The 21362-nt window shown below is 42.8% G+C and overlaps 1 protein-coding gene across 2 annotated transcripts in view; it reads right to left on the bottom strand.

The window, feature by feature from the left end:
* TNFRSF21 (TNF receptor superfamily member 21) overlaps positions 1-21362 on the bottom strand; it is a 64691-nt gene that overhangs the window by 18801 nt on the left and 24528 nt on the right. For both annotated transcript variants that reach the window (XM_004267505.4, XM_033423865.2), the window contains exon 4: positions 6836-7101. In XM_004267505.4, coding sequence (XP_004267553.2) covers positions 6836-7101 — 266 coding nt within the window. The remainder of the gene's footprint in view (positions 1-6835; positions 7102-21362) is intronic.

Here is a 21362-nt window from a genome sequence, read left to right on the forward strand (position 1 = left end):
AGAGAGAGAGAGAGAGAGAGAAAACTCTGTCCCTGGGATGTAGGTTTCCTATGTGGTTTCTGGAAAGGATTAAGAATCTCTAACAAAGAATCATTCTACTACCATAGAAGTTAACCACAACAATACTGGCTGGCTTCAGAGCCACTGGTTGGTACATTACAGTGTAGTTTTAATCTAGCTAATCGAAGGAGGGCAGGGGGGAAGAGCTACCCAAACCCCCTGCCTGATCAACACCAACTCTTTTCATTTATGAATCTCTGGTCAAAGCAGGAAGCTAAAGTAACACTTTATATTATTTTAAATGACTGTGGTTGTTTTTAATATGATCATTTCTTTTTATGGAAGTGTAGTTGATTTACAATGTTGTGTTAGTCTCTAGTGTACAGCAAAGTGATTCAGTTATACGTAGATACATTCTTTCTCATATTCTTTTCCATTATGGCTTATTACAGGATATTGAATATAGTTCCCTGTGCTATACAGTAGGACCTTGTTGTTTATCATTTTTAAATGTACCTAAAATTCCTTTTGCCTCCCTTTCTCAAAATGAAACTATAAAGGAATGCTAGAAAATTCAAATCACCACGACTTCCGAACCTAGCCAGTAAGCATCACTTTCATTACCTCATTTTTTTTATATCCCACAGTTCAACAAGCCGTTATCTGATTTAATTCTGAAAAGCACTTGAATTCCCATTTTAAATAGAAAACTCTGAGTCAGAGAAATCATTTGCCCAAGGTTTCCTAGAGAGAAAAAAACAAGTCCAAGGTGAGGGGGAAAAGAAAAGAAAATGACAGCACTGGGTAAGCCTATTTGAATATACAAAGTCCGCCGCCCCAAAAAAAAGAAAAGAAAGTAAGGAAACCTAGAAATCCAGTTGCTCAATTTCATGTCCTTTTTCTGACAGCCCTTGAGAGCAGACCTGTCTACACACACACCATCACCTTTGTTTCTTCACTAGAGAAAACATCCCTGCCAGCCTAGGAACGCTCACTCAGCCAGTAAGGAATAAATATCTACAACTACTAGAATTTCCAGTTCTTGGGCACTGAACGCAGATGGCAACTCTCATGCTCAACCATCTACCTGTCAAGCAGTCTTGGACTTGGCTGTCCCTTCCCATCCAACACTGAGCAACCCTTGGTGTTCAGGATTTAAAGGATCCACCATGTGAGTTGGAGCTGGTCAGGAACATTCTTCCACCTCTCTTGCCTCTAGAGCCTGGGAATAACTGCAATGATTCATGGTAAACATTCACCAAGAGCTTTCTGTGGGTCACACTGACCTAATTTCACAACAACTCAAAGGACAGGCACTAAGGGTGCTTCCATTTTCTCAGGAAAAAACTGAGGCAGAGAGGTCAAGTAATTGACCATTGAGTCCCCAGTGTGATATGCTGCCTGGCCAGGAATTTAACCCGGCACACATCTCCACACTGACATCCCGATTTGCAGCCTTCATGTCGATAAACTGTACATCCACCAATTCCCTCCTCCCTCCCTCCTGGGTTTACTCCCTTTGATTAAACATTGATATGTATACGTTTCTTCCCTTCGATGGTAAGCTTCCCTGACAGCAATGACTCTGTCCTCCTTGTCTTTGCATTGCCCAAAGTCCTTGGTATAATATTGCACACGTAATTCGTTATGTAATATAGATTTAAAAATACAATCACATTCCCCTCCTTTGCTATTTATTTAGCAGGGGAAACTTAAACCCACGCAAGAAAGTACTGAAAGAAAAATAACTATCAAGCTTAAGTTCTACCTTCCAGCTCACCTTCAAAAACAAAGGGCAGATAATGCAATTTATTTTAGTCAGCGGGCATTTTCCAGATGAAGAAAAACAGTTTACTGCCGGAAACCTACACTGCGTATTATTTAGGCCAAAGAAAAATGATCTCAGGCAGAGATGGGGAATGAAGAACAACAGAAAATATCAGTGAGCAGGTGGGTCACGTGGACCTTGACTGTGTAAAACCGTAATGATTGTGCCTTTGGGAGGTTTAAGAAATGTGTAGTGTTAAAACGTATGACAACAAAAACACAATACCAGAGAAGGAATAGGATTAAAGTCTTTTAAGGCTGCTGTGTGGTCTGAAAAGTAGTCGAAAATACACACTTATAAAATGGCTCATAATTTAAGTAGGCGTGTTGTAACCTCTGGGGTATCCATTAAAAGTAAAGAAAAAATGTGTAACTAAGAAGTTAAGAGGAAAAGTAGAATAATAAAGAAATGCTTTATGAACAAGAAAGGAAAGGGGGAAGAGAACAGATAGGACAAATACAAAACAAATAATAAGATGGCCAAATACACGGGTAATGACGCTAACAATGTAACCACACTGAAATTCTCTAGTTAAATGACAAAAACTGTCAGAATAGATTTTTTAAAAGCTTGAATATATGCTCCTTACAAAAGACTTTCTTGAAATAAAGCCACAGAAAAGAATCAAAGTAAAAGGACGGAAAAAAAGAGAGAACATAAAATTGGGAAGGCTGTGTTAGGTTTTTGTTTTGTTTTGTTTTTTAAAGAGTTTCGGCAAAGTCCCAGTAACTTCTAAACTATTGTCCCACTGCTTTACTGCTTCTCCCAAAAGCTCATGACCAGGAAGGAAAGAATTCAGACGATTCTGGAAGGCTGGGTTCAGTTTTGATGCTGAACTTGAAAGAAGAGCAAACTGAAAAACCCAGCTCATACCTCAGAGAAGGAAAGAGTCGGGGAGGTCAATGAATACATAAAACTGTGATAAATCCAGACAACTGAATATTATTTGGTGCTTAAAACAAACGGGCATTCAAGTCATAAACAGACACAGAGGAAGCTTAAATGCATATGACTGAGTGAAAAAAGCCAACCTGAAAAGGCTACACGCTCTATGATTCCAACTATATGACATTCTGAAAAAGGCAAAACTGTAAGAGACAAGGAAAAGGTTAGTGGTTGATGTGGGAGAGAGGTGGGTAATGGGGAAGAGAGAAATAGGGAAAGCATAGAGGATTTTTTGAGCAGTAAAAGTATTCTGTATGATAGTATAGTGATGGACATATGTCATTATACATTTGTCCAAATCCATAGCACATGTACGACACCAAGAGTGAACCCTATGGTAAACTATGGACTTTGGGTAATTATGATGTGTCAATGCAGGTTCACTCTTGGTAAAACTGTACTATTCTGGTGAGTGAGACTGATAACGGGTGAGCCTGTGCCTGTGTGAGGGGAGGGGTTGAGCCTGTGCATGTGTGAGGGGAGGGAGTATACAGGAAACTCTGTAACATCCCTCTCAATTTTGTTTTAAACCTAAACCTGCTCTAAAAACTTGTTTTAAAAAAAAATGCAAAGAACAGTATACCAAAAAGTAAATTTTACTGTATAATTTGTTATGCATAAATTTTTTTTTAAAGTAAGACTCTGGATGTGTTTAACTCAAAAATGGCTAATAGGCCACCATGGTTAATAATGGACCAGCTGTCCCTGAGAGAGGTAACTAAAGGGAACACCAGGGCTAATCCTTCGAGTGGAACATAACATAGGTGTTCTCAGGCTCATGAATAGGAAAAAACATTAACCATTTTAAACACACACACGGAGCCATTTTTGCATATTATGAGCCCATTAACTCCTGGGGCAAAGTCTCAAATTGTCAGCAGTACCACCGTACACGCAGAATACAGGTCCACTAGAAAATGGAAACTAGGTCTCAATTATGCCCCCTGCGTTTTGATTCTCTTGTTTGACTCCACAAATCTCAGAGATAAACTATAAGCAAACTGTGCAATCAATAATAGCTGGCAGCCAGAAATCCATGCTCGTTGGCTGCTAAAATTAGGGCAAGAGCTGGGTCCACAACACTGCCAGACAATGATGGACATGATTAAAACATGGAACAAGAAGCTTAATACCGCCTTCTCAGCCTCCATCCTAACATGCAGGCTACACCAGAACCAAGAAGAAGGCTACAAGATATCTTGATGTCACTGTTTCTTACAAAATAAACAACAAAAAATAGATACTAGAATCTTTTGTATATGGAGGAGATAAGAGGAAGGAAAAAACTAAAAGGAACAAGAGCTTGGCACTTGGGGGCTAAGGGTTTTGGTCTCTTATTCATTGACCCAGTGATTTTTGCTATAATCACTCTCCCTGATATGTAGTCTCCTCCATGGAGTCTGTACCTTTGGCCCACTTTTCCCAGCACCTAGGACAGTGCCTGGAATAAAGCAGGTACTCCATAAACACTGATGAAACTCAATGGTACTGTAAGAGAAACATACCAACGTCACTTGGTATAGACAATATTCTACCACCATCATTACCACCATTAAGCAGTACCTTAAAGACTAGGCCCAAATTCTAAGTGATTGCTGAGGGTACACAGAGAGAGGAGACAGATCTGCGGAACCCGAAAGTAAAGTAAGTTTTAGGCAAATATGACCCAACATAGCAAACCTCAGCCAGCCCTCAAGGAAGAATGGATGGCGCGTAAACCACTGTCTGCTTCTCCTCAATTAAAATGAGGATGGTTCCGTCTTTTAATTCAGCACAGTAAAACAAAGCCCTACCTATCTTTCCTCGTAGGCCTTTTCAGCTGTCATTTAAAAAAATGTTTTAAACCACAAAAGTAATGTTTTCATTATAGAAAATAATTTTTAAAAAATCACTTCTAATTCAACCCCCTAGATTTAATAATATTAACATGTATGCATTTTCCTATGTTTATATTTGTTTTTTCTAATGAGAAACCTTTGAACCTTTAACAATACATCACGAACCCTTAACAATACATCATGATCATCCTTCCACCTTATTAAATATTCCATTGAACCGACATCAATTACATTTTCTCTTTTTGGAGGAACATCGCATCAATTACATTTTCTCTTTTTTGGAGGCATTATCAAGGCGATCCAGTGGCTTATTCGCAAGCATCTAAATCCTTCTTCAAATCTACTGCTCGCCCTAGCAGTTCTTTCCTTAAAGCCAGCACTCCAAGGAAGCACGATAATGTTTTTATTGTTTTGTTTTTCTTTGTTTTTTTTTTTGCGGTATGCGGGCCTCTCACTGCTGTGGCCTCTCCCGTTGCGGAGCACAGGCTCTGGATGCGCAGGCTCAGCGGCCATGGCTCACGGGCCCAGCCGCTCCGCGGCATGTGGGATCTTCCCGGCCCAGGGCACGAACCCGTGTCCCCTGCATCGGCAGGCGGACTCTCAACCACTGCGCCACCAGGGAAGCCCCACAATAATGTTTTGCCTCTTGAGTCCCTTTGTTTGAACTGCAGCCATTTTACTCAATTGGGGGCCAAGCATCTCCCTCTTCTTTCCCCAAATCCAGCTACTCAAAGCCTCGTTTTAGTTGTGAACCATACTTAATTGAGATCATTTTGCAGAAAGTCACAAGACACTGGTGTGTGCCTTTGAATAATTACCCCCGACTCTATTAGTAAATCTCTTTTCTGAAATTCCACATTTCAAAAAAGTTAAAAATACACCAGGGGCTTTAAAGACTACCTTTAAAGTCAATTAGCACCGATGAACTTTTATCTAGTCACTTAGATAAAAGATCCACCTGATGAATGTTTATTTCAATAATGAAGAAACACTACACTGTTAGTATAGAAAGATAAAGGCACTTGGACTTCTTAAATGTATAAAACTGAGTCCCTTGATATACAACTGTGGTACAGAATGATAGTAGATTAGAGTGGACAGGGGGAACATCTCTCCCTTGCACTTTTAGGTAATGAGTTTGGACCACTGGAAAAGAACACAGGCTGAATTGCCTTTTAAATTTTAAGTGGGTTTTATCAAGGCCCAAGGGCAGTGTTTTTCCTTTGGGAACACGTTACAAAACTTCAATCGAAGTCTAAGAAATATGATTCAATAGCCAAATTTGTATTTAATTCACGGCCTTTCAGGGAAGCACCTTATGATTAAGGAAAGGCTAAGTAAAATGAGTTACATCATGACCATAACTACGATTTACAGAACACCTTCAATGTGTCAGGCATTTTATATACTTTATTTCCAGTCTTAATTAACCCTATAAACCTGGCTTACAACGGAGAGAACAGAGGCAGAGAAAGTTGAAGTAATGTACCCTTGGTCACCCAGCTAGTAAGTGTCAGAGCCAGGATGCCTATGCAGTGCTGTCTGACTCCAAAGCCAGGGCTCATGGACCAACGATGATAAATAAATCACACTCCGGGGTCCCCTCAGTTTCATCTGAGGCACTGATTGGACAAGCCCAAGAAGAAATATCAATCCTATTACTAAATACTGCCAGTACCACCTGCATCCTTGGGGGTACTCAGGAGTAAGACAGAGCGTTCTTAAACCACATCACAGAAAATATCGTCTGGAAGGGAAAGGGAATAGAAAAAAAGTCTTCCTTCTTGCTTTTGTTCAAAATGTGTTATGCAAAATGAAACTGTAAATTGGGTAACAAGGAATAGCTCTAGCCATACAGTCTGATGCCAGAATCCACTCCAAAGGCAAAGATTCTCAAGTTTGCACATTAGAATCACTTGGAGAGCTTTTAAAAATACTGATTCCTAAAAATACTGGTTCCTAGTCCTGTCCCTAGAGATTCTACAGTGACTGGTCTACAGTGGGGTCTAAATACCAAAATTTTTTAAAAGTTCTCTAGATGATTAATGGAAAACCATTGAAAAGTACTGCCCTAGAAGAGGGGGGTGTGTGTGTGAGTGAGACAGAGACACAGAACCTAGACACCGACTCTCAGTTCTTTCTCCTTATTACATATACCTGGTAAAGTCTGGAGCACAGGGACCTAAAGGTTAGTGGGAAAGACAGACAATCCGGGCTGCATTACCTGGGCTGTATCTTCCATCAGGCCACGGATCTTCTCCACGACATCGTTGCGCCGGTGCTGGCGCAGGGCGCTAATTAACTGGGCCAGGCTGGCCTCGGGGCCCCGGATGGTCCAGTGCTGCAGTGCTGCGTAGGCCCGCTCGTGGTCCGCCGTGTACCCGTTGGAGAAAGCGGCCACCTCCCTCTCGCTGGCATTGCACAGAAGCTGATAGATATCCTTCCACTGGCTTCCCACTTGGGCTGCTACAAGCTTCAGGATGTCAATACCTATACCAGACACAAAATAAAATAAAACACAAATACAGATATGTGAGGTCTTTACAGAAGGCCAATCTGTTTTAATGAACTTAAAGAAGCACGCTTTCCCATGGCTCTCGCCCGTCAAAGGGATGCAGGGCCTCCTACTGCACATGCAGGCCATCCTGGAGACTAGTTAGGTACCCTCCTGCAAATGTCACTTCCAGAACGTGGAACCAGAGGAGCAACCTGGAAGAAAAATAAATCGCCCCTAAACAATATTTTGAAAGTCAAACCCAAACAAAGTACTCAGAGCGATTCCTTTATCGCTGCTAAAAACTGGAACCAAATAAACTAGAGACTCTCAGATGAAAAAAGTGGCAACTTTATAAAATCTAGAAGAGGTAAGCCACAGGTTCAAACTGCAGTGGAGTTTATCCAGCAGGGTCTGGGTAATGGGTGGCGAGAGTCTGGCTATGGTGTCTTGTATATCAACTGATGAAATTCCCAACTGATCCAGCCCAATGGGGGCATTCCCCTTCAGAACTTCTAACTTCCCATGCTCTAAAATCCTATGCTCAAGAGGCAACGTTCTGATCTATTAGTCAGTCTCCTAAAGTTGACTTGCACAGTTATAATGAAGACAACAGCAAAATGACAACATACTAACACTAGCTATTATCTTCCAGGTATTATGTGAAGGCATTCGCTCATTAACACGCCAACTGCCCGGGTAAGAAAAAAAAAAACAAAACAGAAAAGTCAGGCAACTTGCCCAATATCACAAAGGTAGGTGCGTTGGGTTTTGAACCCAACTCACTGGATAACGTTATAAATGGAGTCATTCTGGCTCATCAGTTACTTATAAACTCAATCAGCATGGGTCTGCAGTCCCCAGATCTGATGAACAGAGGGTGAAAATGCCAAAATCAAATCTTGGGATTTGACAACTCAGGATAAGCGCCTGGCACCGACCCTCTGTGAGGTGGCCTTTTCCCTTAGTGGCACACTTTGGTGTCTTCCTCTTTAAGGTACCGTCTCTCTGCAATTACGTATTGGCTTTTCCCAAATTTATCCATGGAGTGTATATATAACCCCACAGTAAGGGCTCTGGTAGGTATCACAACAGGTGAATGAGTCTTCTGAATCAATACCACCGTATCTTTGAATGAGGCCATACTCACAAACCCAGATACCAGAGTTATTATAGTTCACAATGTCTTGGCTAACTACAGCTAACAAAGAGGATACACAATGGAATACTATTCAGCCATAAAAAAGAATGAAATAGGGACTTCCCTGGTGGTGCAGTGGATAAGACTCCGAGCTCCCAGTGGAGGGGGTCCGGGTTTGATCCCTGGTTAAGGAACTAGATCCCCCATGCATGCTGCAACTAAGAGTTCACAAGCCACAATTAAGGAGCTGGTGAGCCGTGACTAAGGAGCCCGAGAGCTGCAACTAAGGAGTCCGTCCGCCGCAACTAAGACCCGGTGCAACCGAATAAAAAAAAAAAAAAGAATGAAATAGTGTTATTTGAGCAACATGGGTGGGCCTAGAGATTATCATACTAAGTGAAGTGAGACAGAGAAGACAAATACCATGTGATACCACTTATATGTGGAATCTAAAATATGACACAAATGAACTTATTTACAAAACAGAAACAGACTCACAGATGTGGAAAACAAACTTATGGTTACCAAAGGGGAAAGGGAGTGAGGGAGGAATAAATTAGGAGTTTTGGATTAGCAGACACAAACTACTATATATAAAATAGATAAACAACAACGTCCTACTGTATAGCACAGGGAACTATATTCAGTATCTTATAATAAACTATAATGGAAAAGAATCTGAAAAAGAATATATATGTGTATAACTGAATCACTTTGCTATATACCAGAAACTAACACAACACTGTAAATCAACTACACTTCAATTTAAAAGGGAAGTTGAAAAAAAGTCTTTAAAACATTTACTACTCAAAAAAAAAAAAACAAAAAAAAACAGGAGGGTATTCCCTGGCGGTCCAATGGTTAGGACTCGGTGCTTCCACTGCAAGGAGTACGGGTTCGATCCCTGGTCGGGGAACTAAGATCCCACAGGCCACGGGGCGAGGCCAAAAAAAAAAAAAAATGAAGTCAAGTTCCCAAGTGAAACTTGGGGAAGAAAGCAAAAGAAGAGAAGAGGAGCTTACTGTGATGGTTAATTGAATTTTTCAATTAACTAGAGGTTAGTTGGGCGGGAAAGAAAAAAACCTTTTTTGCTCCAATCAGTTGTTGGGGAAAATATTTATAAAATGAGCTATCAACTTTTGCCTGAGAAAAGAGCAATAACAATTCCCGAAGTTTCCTTGTAAATGGAGGAATTTGTGGTTCCTCCATGGAAACCCTTCCTCTGCCACGCAATCCCATTGAAGCAGATGACTTGGAAGACTTGCGTGTACATCCTGAACCAACCCCCTGAAAATGGTTTCAGAAAGTAAGTTCCTGGTAGCAGGCTGCTTTCTTGTCAACTGTAAAAGTAGAATGCCACAGACTGAGACCCGACTGTACTTCCCACACTATTTTCCCCGGCAGTGTGAAATACACTTGAACCCGCTGCTTTTCAGTTTTCATAGCAATGTTTAGCCAGATACAGAGCTTCTGATTTCAAGCAAACAGACACCTCAAAAAACAACATATCTTATTTAAAACCCCACAGGTAACTTTCAGAAGCAAGCCAGCTCTTGGTGGTTGGTGTGGTCGATTCTTCCAAACACCAAAAGGTTTCTTAGCCCCCGAATCTTAATTTAGGTCAAGTTAACAAAGGCCCACAGTGTCTTACATGGAAACATGACTGTTTTCTTGTATGTGGGCCCTTTGCTCAAATCTTCGTAGTGCCAGTGACAGTGCGGCTTTGGGCAAACCACTAACTGTCATGCTCATTTCCTCATTTGTACAATGCAGATACTCAGTGTGGTCCCTGGGGATGAGCTGATTAACATTTTCTATAGAGTGGATTTATTTTTGGAAGTACCCCATCATTATAAATGTTCCATACACTGGGCACTACAACTTAAGACTAAATGCATTTCTGATGGAAACACACAGGCTTTATAGAGTAATTACAGTGTTTAAAAGGCTTACGCTTAACAATAGCTCCTTCTTCCAAAAGCCAGTATTTATACTTTTTTTCTGCCACAAAATTTAAAAAAAAAAAGGAAAACATGAAGAATGGGTGCGATGAGATTTTCCTTCAACTAAAATTGACTGGAGGCTAAATTTTAGGTCCACGAATCAGGTTTCACCTTATTCTTTTACTACGTAAACATGGAGTCAACTTTTGTGAACCAGCCTGGATCAACAAGGTTCCTCACCACGGGCCCCTCCCCCTTCGGAGCTGATAAATACAAAGACAACCACTACCTCCGGAGACCCCAGCCTCTCAGCCCAGCACAGGATCACAAACAGCAGGAGGAGGGAAGACCAGTCTGAACTAGCCCACGACTTTGGTGTCCCCTGCCCCCGACCCCACTATCGCCACCAAAGGGAAAAGAAAAACCTGCGGAATATTTCCAGAGTATTTGTTGGGCAGCCACTGTGTGTGTTAACTTTGGTTGCTGGACTGAAAGCCCTTGGGAGATTTTCAGACAAAGAGTTTAGCACCAAGAAAATGAAGTCACACTGATGAAGTACAAAATCTGATGGGATCTGAAAGTGCTCTTCGTTTAGAAAACAAGTTTCAGGCAACACTAAACAATACAACTATAGGGCAAAGCAGTAGAATGATTAAACTAAATTGAGATAGCTACCGTTGGGGAGGGGGGGGTACGGTAGCTGTCCCCTCCTGGATAGGTGCACAGAGGGGACTTCAAAGGTATTCCTGAGGTTCAATTTCCTAAGCTGGATGGTGGGGAAATGGGTCTTCTTTTTATTTTATTATTGTATTTGATATTTATGTTATTATTCCTTTTAAAGCTACACACATATGTATAACACACATATATAGATATATTTGCATATACTTCATATCTATACATACTATGATGTGGGATATGTAATTTTTTTAATGTTTAATTTTATTGGTGAGGAATCTCATGTAGAAAGCTTAGTGACTAGTTCAAGGTTGCCCAGCTAGTTAGTGGTACCTAGCTTGGGGTTAATAGGGAATATGGTATCGCAGAGGAACACTGCTATTCGCTGGAATGATGCTCCTAGGGCACAGTCCACATATGAATGCACTCGGCATAGACCATGGTGTGTGTACTTCTTCCTGGCCTGTTATTACTGACCAAGCAGGTGCTTGGAAAGTTTTTCTTTAGGGCTAGCAAGTGTAGCTCTTTCCTTTAAAACTATGGTACCCTTTCTTTTTTTTTTTAAAAAAAAAGGAAGTTTCAGCAAGCTTTTTCTGTACAGGGCAAGAATAAGTGTTTTAGGCTTTAAGAACCATACAGTCTCTGTTGCAAGTTCTCAACTCTGTTGTTAGGTGACAGCGGCCATAAGCAGTACAAATGAGCCCACGTGCCAAAGTTCTCCAACCCCTGAAACTGTAGCAATTTAAAGAGACCACAGCTAGACTGTCAAACGGCAGAAAGATTTAGAAAAGCATTGTTAAAGAAACACAAACACACACAAAGCCCCCAAAATGAAAGTTCCTACCCCAATGATCAATCTCAATGTGAAATCCTAGTAAAATAGAGACCAAATCTCTGCGTGGCCCGGTGCCCTGGTCACCTGTCCATCAGCGTTCCGACAATTTTCATCTAGAATGGAGACAGTCACGATGTGTTGAATTAATCTAACTTGTTTAGCGTGATGCCAAAAATCTCTTTTTTCTTAGGTTGAAAAGAGGTTGACAACCGTCAACCCACAGAAGTGCTGATTGATAGGCAACGAGCTTAACTTCGCTTTTCTTGTGATGGCAGGTCCTGGAGCTCTGGAGAATGGCTGAAGTTTCCAAAGCCCAGCCCTATAAACCAGGGGCTGTACTTGCCAGGGGCTGTGTATGAGAAGGTGGTTCTGGCACCAGGGAAATGGCTTGTGACTTTGAAGGTGCAGGTAGTAGAAAGATCATAAACTTGCTAATCCCAAGATACAGTTTCAAACTCCATGACTTGTTAGTTGTGTGACATGGGGCAAATGACCTCTAAGATTTCAGTGTCCTCATCAGTAAAAGGAAAATACCACCTCTTATCTCATAGGCTGGGTAAGGAGATGTACGGGAGATGTACGGGGTCAAGTGTTAAACCTGTAAAGCACTTTGGTTCTCCTTCCTCTGTCCTCTCCATTTCTGGACAAGAGTCACTGGGGCAACGAAGCTGACAGGCGGAAGGAGTTCTGCATAGACGTCGGTTTTAGCACCAGGACCACAGGCGCTGAACAATGAGGCCGGGCACCAGCATCCTCGCCTCCTGGGTTTTTCAGAACCTCACCAGTATGTGTCCGAAGGGGCACCTCTGCACAAGAGGGGCACCACCCACAGAAAGTCACATGTGAGAGGTCAACACTGCCCCCCGCCACACACAGGGCATCATAACAGGACTCGGGGGGTTCTTCCGAATAAGCGGACTCTGCCCAGCTCTGCTGTGAGGGAGCTCAAGGAAAAGGCACAAGGTGAGCAGCTGGGTTATTGTGGAAGACATGGCATTTTCCCATGCGTTATAAAACCCTGAATCAGATATAATCTGGGTGACAACCCTCATCGGAGGCTCAATGTCAACGTCAGTATGCAAAGAAAGTTCCTCCTCTTTTAATACGAACCTGAATTGACCTTTTCAAGAGAAGGTATTAACGCTCCTTCCTTTTGGAGATAAATATCTGAAATGAGTGCCATCATTAAGAACCCATGGTGGGGCTTCCCTGGTGGTTGAAAGTCCACCTGCCGATGCAGGGGACACGGGTTCGTGCTCCGGTCCGGGAGGATCCCACATGCCGCAGAGCGGCTGGGCCCGTGAGCCATGGCCGCTGAGCCTGCGCGTCCGGAGCCTGTGCTCCCCAACGGGAGAGGCCACAACAGTGAGAGGCCCGCGTACCGCAAAAAAAAAAAAAAAAAGCCTGGCTTTAGCATGCCATGATGGCCTTCCCTATACAATGGTCATGTCCTCAGAGATGCCTTTTCTGGCCACCTTCTGCCCGAGCCCCATGTCTGCTTCGATCACCATTATCCCCAGCTACTCCCGGAGCCTAGCACATAACAAAAGTACAATGAATATCTCTGAATGAATGAATGAGAGCCTTTTTACATCCCTCCCCTCTTGCCTGAACCTCCTCCCCACCATTTGTTACCCCATTAGCCCCTGTAACTTAAGTCCCTGAAAGGGACCAAATGCGCATCCTTGCTGTGTAGCCCTGCCGGATCTACAGTCTCTATGATGACAAGAAGAAAGGCCCACGTGTGGCTGCCAATGGGGGAAACGTGGGCTTCCTGGCACAGGAACCCAGCCGTTGTGCAATGATCTCTCCCTCTGCTGGCGCCCTCTTCCCATTGAGGGCGGTCCACTGAATCCATGTGAGGGCCCAGAGCGCACGAGGCAAAGAGGTCCCACCATGGCGGAAACCTCCTCCAGAGATAAGCTATCCAGGCCACGGTCTGGCTGGCCTGATAACATAGTGAATGCTCCTAAAAGCAACAACCCCACATGTGCATGGGTTTTTTTTTGCAGTAACCAGCATGTCATAGGATGGTTAAAACATGCTATATCAGGACTTCCCTGGCGGTCCAGTGTTTAAGACTCTACGATTCCATTGTAGGGGGCATGGGTTCGATCCCTGGTCAAGGAACTAAGATCCCACGTGGCCAAAAACAAAAGACAAAAAACATACTATATCTAAAGCAATCACTCCCAAAGCATCACACAGGAAACTGCTTCATCCACGCCAGGAACTTGGTTGGCCCCAAGTTAAAAATACTCCTTCCCTATTGAGGTAAAAAGTTGGAGGAACTGTTTAGATTTCACCTGAAACCCCAAAAGTGATTTCCAAAGCTGAATTCATCAGTATCTTGTTGAAGGTTCAATGGGCAATCATTACAAGCTCAGATGAATCTCGGGAGCCGCTAAAGCCACCGTGCAAAGGTCTCGCGGTTAATGGAAGAACTGTTTACCAAGGGCAAACTCTATCAAAGCAGTAGGAATGGAAGATATAAATTTCACTGAGGCTGTGAGGACAAAACTAATAACCTTTTCTTTCATTCCAGGAGGAAAACAAAACAACACGAAATGCCCTCTTCCTCCCTGTCTCAGCCTCTGTATGAAGCTGCTCATTTATTCATATAATGAAAATGTACTGAGCCCTTACTGAGCACCAGACACGATTCTGGGCATTGCGGACGTGGCAGCGAATGAGGCAAAACAAGATCCTTTTTCCTGGTGAAGTCTGCGTTCTGTTGGGGAACGCGGGAAGTAATAAAATATTCCATACGTTGCACAGCCAGGAGTGCTAAGGAGTAAAAGACAGCAGGGGAAGGGGACCGAGGGGGTAGGGCTGCAATTTTAAATATGGGGCCTTCTCCCTGATATCTCAAAGAAGGCTCCACTGAGCTAACGTTGGAATCAAGCCCTAATGGAGGTGAGGGAGCAAGTCCTGCGGAGGGAACCGCAGGTAGAAAGGGAGGATGGGTGCTGGCATGTACAAAGAGGGCAGGAAGACCAGTGTGGCTGCAACAGTGAGTGATGGGGAGTGTGGTGGGCGTCAGAGGCTAGATACGAATGGCCAGGAGGGGAGTACAGATTGCACTGGGCTTTCAGGCTGCCGCTCCCTGTGCAGTGAAAAGTCACTGGGGATTTTGACGTTTCAAGGACAGGACTGCCGCGATGTGACTTACATGGAACAGGATCACTCTGGCCGTTGTGAAAAGAATAAACTAAAAGGGGCACAGGCAGAAGTGGAGCAACCAGTTCAGAGGCCATGGCAATGATCCAGCAGGGAGGTGACAGTGCCTTGGGGCCAGGGTGGTGGCTGTGGAAATGAGGGCAAATGGTGGCCTTCTGCATCTATTTTGAAGGTAGTGCTGATTGGATTGGCTAATGGCTTGAATATGGGGTGAGAAAGCAGGAAAGGAGTGAAGGATGATGCTAAGGTTTTGCTCGGAGCAGCAGGAAGACCAGAGGGGCCATTTTCTGCGCTGGGCAATTGATGTGAACAGCACGGTTCGGGATTCAGGCTTTCACATCTTAAGTGGGAGGTGCCTCTTGGACATCTGGGTCCATCAGGCAGGTGGGAGGCTATCTGTATGTTGAGTTCGGCTCCAGGCTGGGTAGATGCACTTGGGAATTAGCAGAAGATAGATGGCATTTAAAGCCATGGGTCACCCAGGGAAGGGGTGTATGAGGGTAGAAAAGAGGGTTGTTGAGTCCTGAGCCCCGGGGCTCTCCATTATTCAGAGGTGGGGTCCAAGAGGAGGAAATAGCCAAGGAGCTGGAGAAGGAACAGCCAGAGAGGTGGGAGGAGAGCAAGAGAGGGTGGAGTCCAGGAAGCCGAAGGAAGTGTTTCAGGAAGAAGGGAACCAAGGGACCCAGTAGGCCGTAGAGGAAAACTCAGAACCGAACAATGCAGTGAGAATCGTGCTGTCAGACTACGTGGAAAAGAGGCCAGATTGGGGCTAAAACATTGCTACCATATTTTAGAGGTGCTAAAACATCTAAATGCACTTTTTAAAAACTGAAATAAAGTTGATTTACAGTGTTCCAGGTATACAGCAAAGTGATTCAGATATAGGTAGATTGATAGATAGATAGATAGGTATTCTTTTTCAGATTCTTTTCCCTTATAGGTTATTACAAGATATTGAATATAGTTCCCTGTGCTATACAGTAGTAGGTCCTTGTTGGTTATCTATTTTATATACAGTAGTATGTACCTGTTAATCCCAAATTCCCAGTTCATCCCTCCCCCACTCCTTCCCCCTTTGGTAACCACAAATTTGTTCTCCAAATCTGTGAGTCTAATTGTTTTGTAGATAAGTTCATTTGTATCAGCGTTTTAGATTCCACACATAAGTGATATATATGTTTTTAACCAATGCCTTTCCGTAGCTTGGTTGCAGTGTGCTTTTTTCCTTAGTGGTGTATAAAATAATGGTGCGTCTTAGATTTGACGAAATATAGTGAGAACTATTATTTTTTTTAATTTATAAACTTGAACTCGCCTAATTTTTACAATCTGACATACCATCAACAACCTAATACGACAAATTCTGTTCATACGCTGCAAGGGTAACGACCAATTACTCGTGAAGAACAATCAACAGAATTAGAGAAATTCCTCCTTCTCTGCAAAATCTGCTTACATAATACCTGACCAGGTTGATTCAAGGACACTTATTTGTAAGGATTTTCTTTTCTACTTGTATTTTAGCCCTACGTGGGGAAAATGCTTATGTGTTTTTCAGTATCCCAAACAGCTTAAATTCAAAAGCTGTTCGATAAATTAGAGAAAAAAATATACATTTAAAACATAAACACCTGTCCTCTAAAGCCTAGAGGAAGAAGCCATTGGTGGGTGGGCCTGGGGAGGACAACAGCCTTCCAAGGGCAAAGGCCACACCTTTCTTTTTTTTTTTTTTAGTGCTTTATTTTTATTTTTTTACATCTTTATTGGAGTATAATTGCTTTACAATGGTGTGTTAGTTTCTGCTTTATACCAAAGTGAATCAGTTATACATATACATATGTTCCCATATCTCTTCCCTCTTGCATCTCCCTCCCACCATCCCTATCCCACCCCTCCAGGGGGTCACAAAGCACCTAGCTGATCTCCCTGTGCTATGCGGCTGCTTCCCACTAGCTATCTACCTTACGTTTGGTAGTGTATATATGTCCATGCCTCTCTCCCACTTTGTCACAGCTTACCCTTCCCCCTCCCCATATCCTCAAGTCCATTCTCTAGTAGGTCTGTGTCTTTATTCCTGTCTTACCCTTAGGTTCTTCGTGACTTTTTTTTTTCTTAAATTCCATATATATGTGTTAGCATACGGTATTTGTCTTTCTCTTTCTGACTTACTTCACTCTGTATGACAGACTCTAGACTCTGTGCACGAGATAATGCTTTTGAGGCTGTCGCAATAAGAGGCTTTTCTACTGCAGTGGTTGTGTGTGCTTTATAATTCTCAAACATCTTAGAGGTTCAACCGAAAGGTGCCGTCGGCTGGAAGTAGCATTACCGGAAGCAAAGGTGCCAAAGACCGGGGTTGGGGAGCGCGGGATGGAGAACAGCCCGCCTGTTCCTGCCTGCTCCCGGAAAATGACTGCGGCCCTGGGGGCAGAGCAAGGGCACAGCAACCTCTTAAATGGAATAATCTGCTCCCTTCAGCCCGGCTTCCCGGTGTTTACACTTCAAGTCTACTTCCCGTAGGAAATTTGGGCTGACAGACAGGATGACTGTCTAGAATTTGGAGTCCAGGAGCCTTTTGGCAAAGGGAGGAGGGTTTCTTCAGTTGCAGCTGCTGCTGCCTGGGGCTGAGAAAACTACCACCAAGTTCAACAGATGTGAGTTCCAATTAGCACGACTCCATCACCTCTGACTTATCTGAAACAGCCTTTATGTTTTCAAACAGCCCTCAGAGCCTTCAGCCATTGGGTATCTGGCTTTAGAATTTTTCCATTTCAAGCAATCCAAGAAAACAGTGAAAAGTAGGAAATTGGGGTGACTTCTATGGAGGAAAACTCATTATGGGTGACAATTTTTCAGTTGTTTTATTTCAGAACAAGCTGGGTTTTGCTAAGGGAAATAAATTTTTCTTGATTGAGCACAATTTTAAAAAATCAACCATAGAAACTAGAAATTTCTAACATTGGAAAAATTAAAATCCAGATTCCAAGAACCAGAAAAATAAATCCAGATTCTAAGAATCAAGGGGCAGTGTCCAGAGTCAGATCAGTGCCTGGGTTTAAAGCCTAGCACTGCCCTTTTGTAGCTGTGCGACCTCGGGCGAGTGATTCTCTGTACCTGAGTTTTCCCACCTGTAAAATGGCAATGATAGTGGCCTACCTCATATGGTTAAGAAAATTAAGTTAATATTTATAAAAAATGCTTAGAACAGGATATGGCATTCAGTAAGCATGATACAAGTCTTTGTTAAAGAAAAGTAGACAATGAAAGCTTAATGGTAGCAGAAACCTTTCTTATAAGGTTAGAAAATTATATTAGTAAGTCACGGTTTATTCCATCTTTTGCACCCCAAAATCACCTCAAGATCTTGCCTATGTGGGTGGTAGCAAACACTCCCTAATCTCACTTTAGAAAAATGTAAAGTGGAAAAGTACTTATTATTGAATTCCTAATGCACTTCATTCGTTCTTCATTTCTCAACACTGCTTATAGTGGTTTTAATAATTCAGGCAAAATGTTATGTCATTCCTGAAACCTGACTGAAGAGTATATTGATGTTGTTCCAATGCATCCAAGGCACAGAGGTCAGTTACTCAGCATCTGTCCCTAACCAACCCCTGCAACTTCGGGGAAATATTTATAAGAGACACACAATCACAATTCCGCTCTTACAATTCCATGGCATCTTCCTGCTTCCCCTCGAAAGAGGATGAGGTCTGCAGAGCTGCAAAACTGAGGGATGGTTTTCCTTCAAAAGCCCCAATAATAACTGCTTCTCCCACATGCGGCCAATCCTAAAGAAGGAAGCAGTTTTTCTCAGCCTATTGCTGGGATTCGTAAGGAACCAGAATTCTGGGAGGAAAGGAAGCATTTATTCTCAGCCTATTGTTGGGATTTGTAGGGGCCCAGAACTGAGAACATGGTCGTTACTGAGTAAAACCTAAAGACCACAGAGACGGGAGGGGATGTGTATCTGCTTGTTTGCTGGGTAAGGCAGGATGATGTCCTGTTTTGCTTTGCTTGAGCAGTGAGTTGTGGATGGGGGAAAAGATGGAAGAAATAAAAAATATATTACCAGAAACTCAAGATCTAAAATAGAGCTCAGTGCCAGGACAATATCTGAACCTTTTAAGTAAGTGCACTAAGCCAGTTCTGTCCTGTTCCTTAAGCAGCATTGTTTTCCCTAAGAACAGTCTTTAGGTACAGATTGGGACGTCAAAGTTATGCAAAAACATGGATAGACCTAGAGGTGCTCATACTAAGTGAAGCAAGTCACACAGAGAAAGACAAATACCGTATAATATCACTTACATGTGAAATCTAAAAAAATGATACAAATGAACTAATGAACTTATTTATGAAACAGAAACAGACTCACAGACATAGAAAACAAAGTTATGGTTACCGAAGGGGAAAGGGTGAGGGAGGGATAAATTAGGAGTTTGGGTTTAACAGATACAGACTACTATAGGACCTAATGTATAGCACAGGGAACTATATTCAATACCTTATAATAACCTATAATGGAAAAGAATCTAAGAAAGAATATAGATAGATAGGTAGATAGATAGATAGATAGATATAACCAAATCACTTTGCTGTACCAGAAACTAACAGAACATTGTAAATCAACTATACTCCAATTTAAAAATTTTTTTAATTTAAAAATTTAAAAAAAAGAAATAGCATCTTAGTATCTCGTTCTACAGAATGAGCCCTTTGCCTTTTTGCTGCTGCAGGTACAAAACGGTCTGCTTGAGAAAACATCCACCAGCTACCTTCACAATCCCTTTTGCGTCCACTGAAAGGAGATGCTGTCTTTATATAACACGTGCTTTAAGAAACTACACAGGGAAGGATTACTGTCCCCGTCAAATGCTTCCGATCTCCCTAAGATCCAGGACTATGAATGTGCCCATCAGGAACTAAGTGCAGTTTAAACAAGGTAAGTCCAATTCCTTTGTCTCTCACCCTTTTTTCCCCTCATTTTTCTTCATAGCCTGAAGTCTGGAAGAAAAAGGGAATGTGACTGAAGAGAGACATTGTCCGTTTTTTGCTCCCTTTCTCACTATCCAGAACCTCCTCCACAAGTATTTCAGGGCAATTTCCATGCCTCACCTGCTTTCCAAACTTCCCCTCAAAATCCCAAGGGCAACGGGGCTGCTGGGAACCCAACTTCATACTCATCACAAATAGTTACAGGTCACAAATAGGAAGAGAGAGAAGTGGGGAAGGCAGAAGAGAGGAGAGGAACAAAGGAAGGAAAGTCAATAGCAAGGACCCATATTAGAAACGGCACTGGCTCCCGTTCTCAAGCCATCTCTGTCCTTAACTGGGACAGGACCACACTGTTCTGTATGATCCATAATCCTAACGAAGTGAATGAGGTGACTGTTTTAAGATCACTTGAGACTTTCTCAGTGCAATGGACGGCCAGTGCGTACACAAGGAGTGTCACTCTCCTTACTTTGGTGCTTTTTGTTTCCAAAGCGATCAGACAAAAAAAATATTGTTTTTCGTGTAACTTCCCAAATAACATGAACCCACATTAATCTTTAAGTTGAACATTTTGGAACCCCACTTGCCCCATTATGCTTGGGTTATGTTATCAAAAGAACTAAAAATTTTAAAAATGACAAAAAGGGACTTCCCTGGTAGCACAATGGTTAGGAGCCTTCCTGCCAATGCAGGGGACATGGGTTCGAGCCCTGGTCCGGGAAGATCTCACATGCCTCAGAGCAACTAAGCCTGTGTGTCACAACTACTGAGCCTGCGCTCTAGAGCCTGCAAGCCACAACTACAGAGCCCGTGGGTCACAACTACTGAAGCCCACACGCCTATAGCCCGTGCTTCCAACAAGAGAAGCCACCTCAATGAGAAGCCCGCGCACTGCAACAAAGAGTAGCCCCTGCTCGCCGCAACTAGAGAAAGCCCGCGCGCAGCAACAAAGACCCAACGTAGCCAAAAAGAAAAAGACAAAAACATGGCACATTAAGCATTAACAACAGACTTACATCTTGATGATACTTGGACCTAGTAATAAACTCTTAAATAAATTCTGAATGGACATTCAATTCCTGCTGCTGAAAAGGACATATTACAGGAAACCACAGTACAGTCCCAATCTACCAACAGAAAATTGCTATGACTCCAGAAAGGAAGGAAACATACAAAATGCCACAGCCCTTCAGTCTCTCATCCTCCTGGCCACATAAGGTCTCGTCATGTGTTTCCAACACTAGGATTCCATGGAAGTAGGGAGGCAGTTTTGTGGAGTTCAACTTTAAAACCGTAAACCCATGGAAGGCAGAGAGGGATGAATGGAACCAAAAGAGGCTCTTGTTGGTGAGAAAGATGGGAACCACTGGGCTGGCTTCACAGTGCTGGGGGTCTACAAGGCATTCCGGAGCACGGCACCATCTGCTTAAGGCGGGTAAGGGTTAAGTGAGGTCCTACACGACCTCTTATACAGAATACACAGGA

The sequence above is a fragment of the Orcinus orca genome, chromosome 10, assembly GCF_937001465.1.
Source record: "Orcinus orca chromosome 10, mOrcOrc1.1, whole genome shotgun sequence".
Lineage (NCBI taxonomy): Eukaryota > Metazoa > Chordata > Mammalia > Artiodactyla > Delphinidae > Orcinus > Orcinus orca.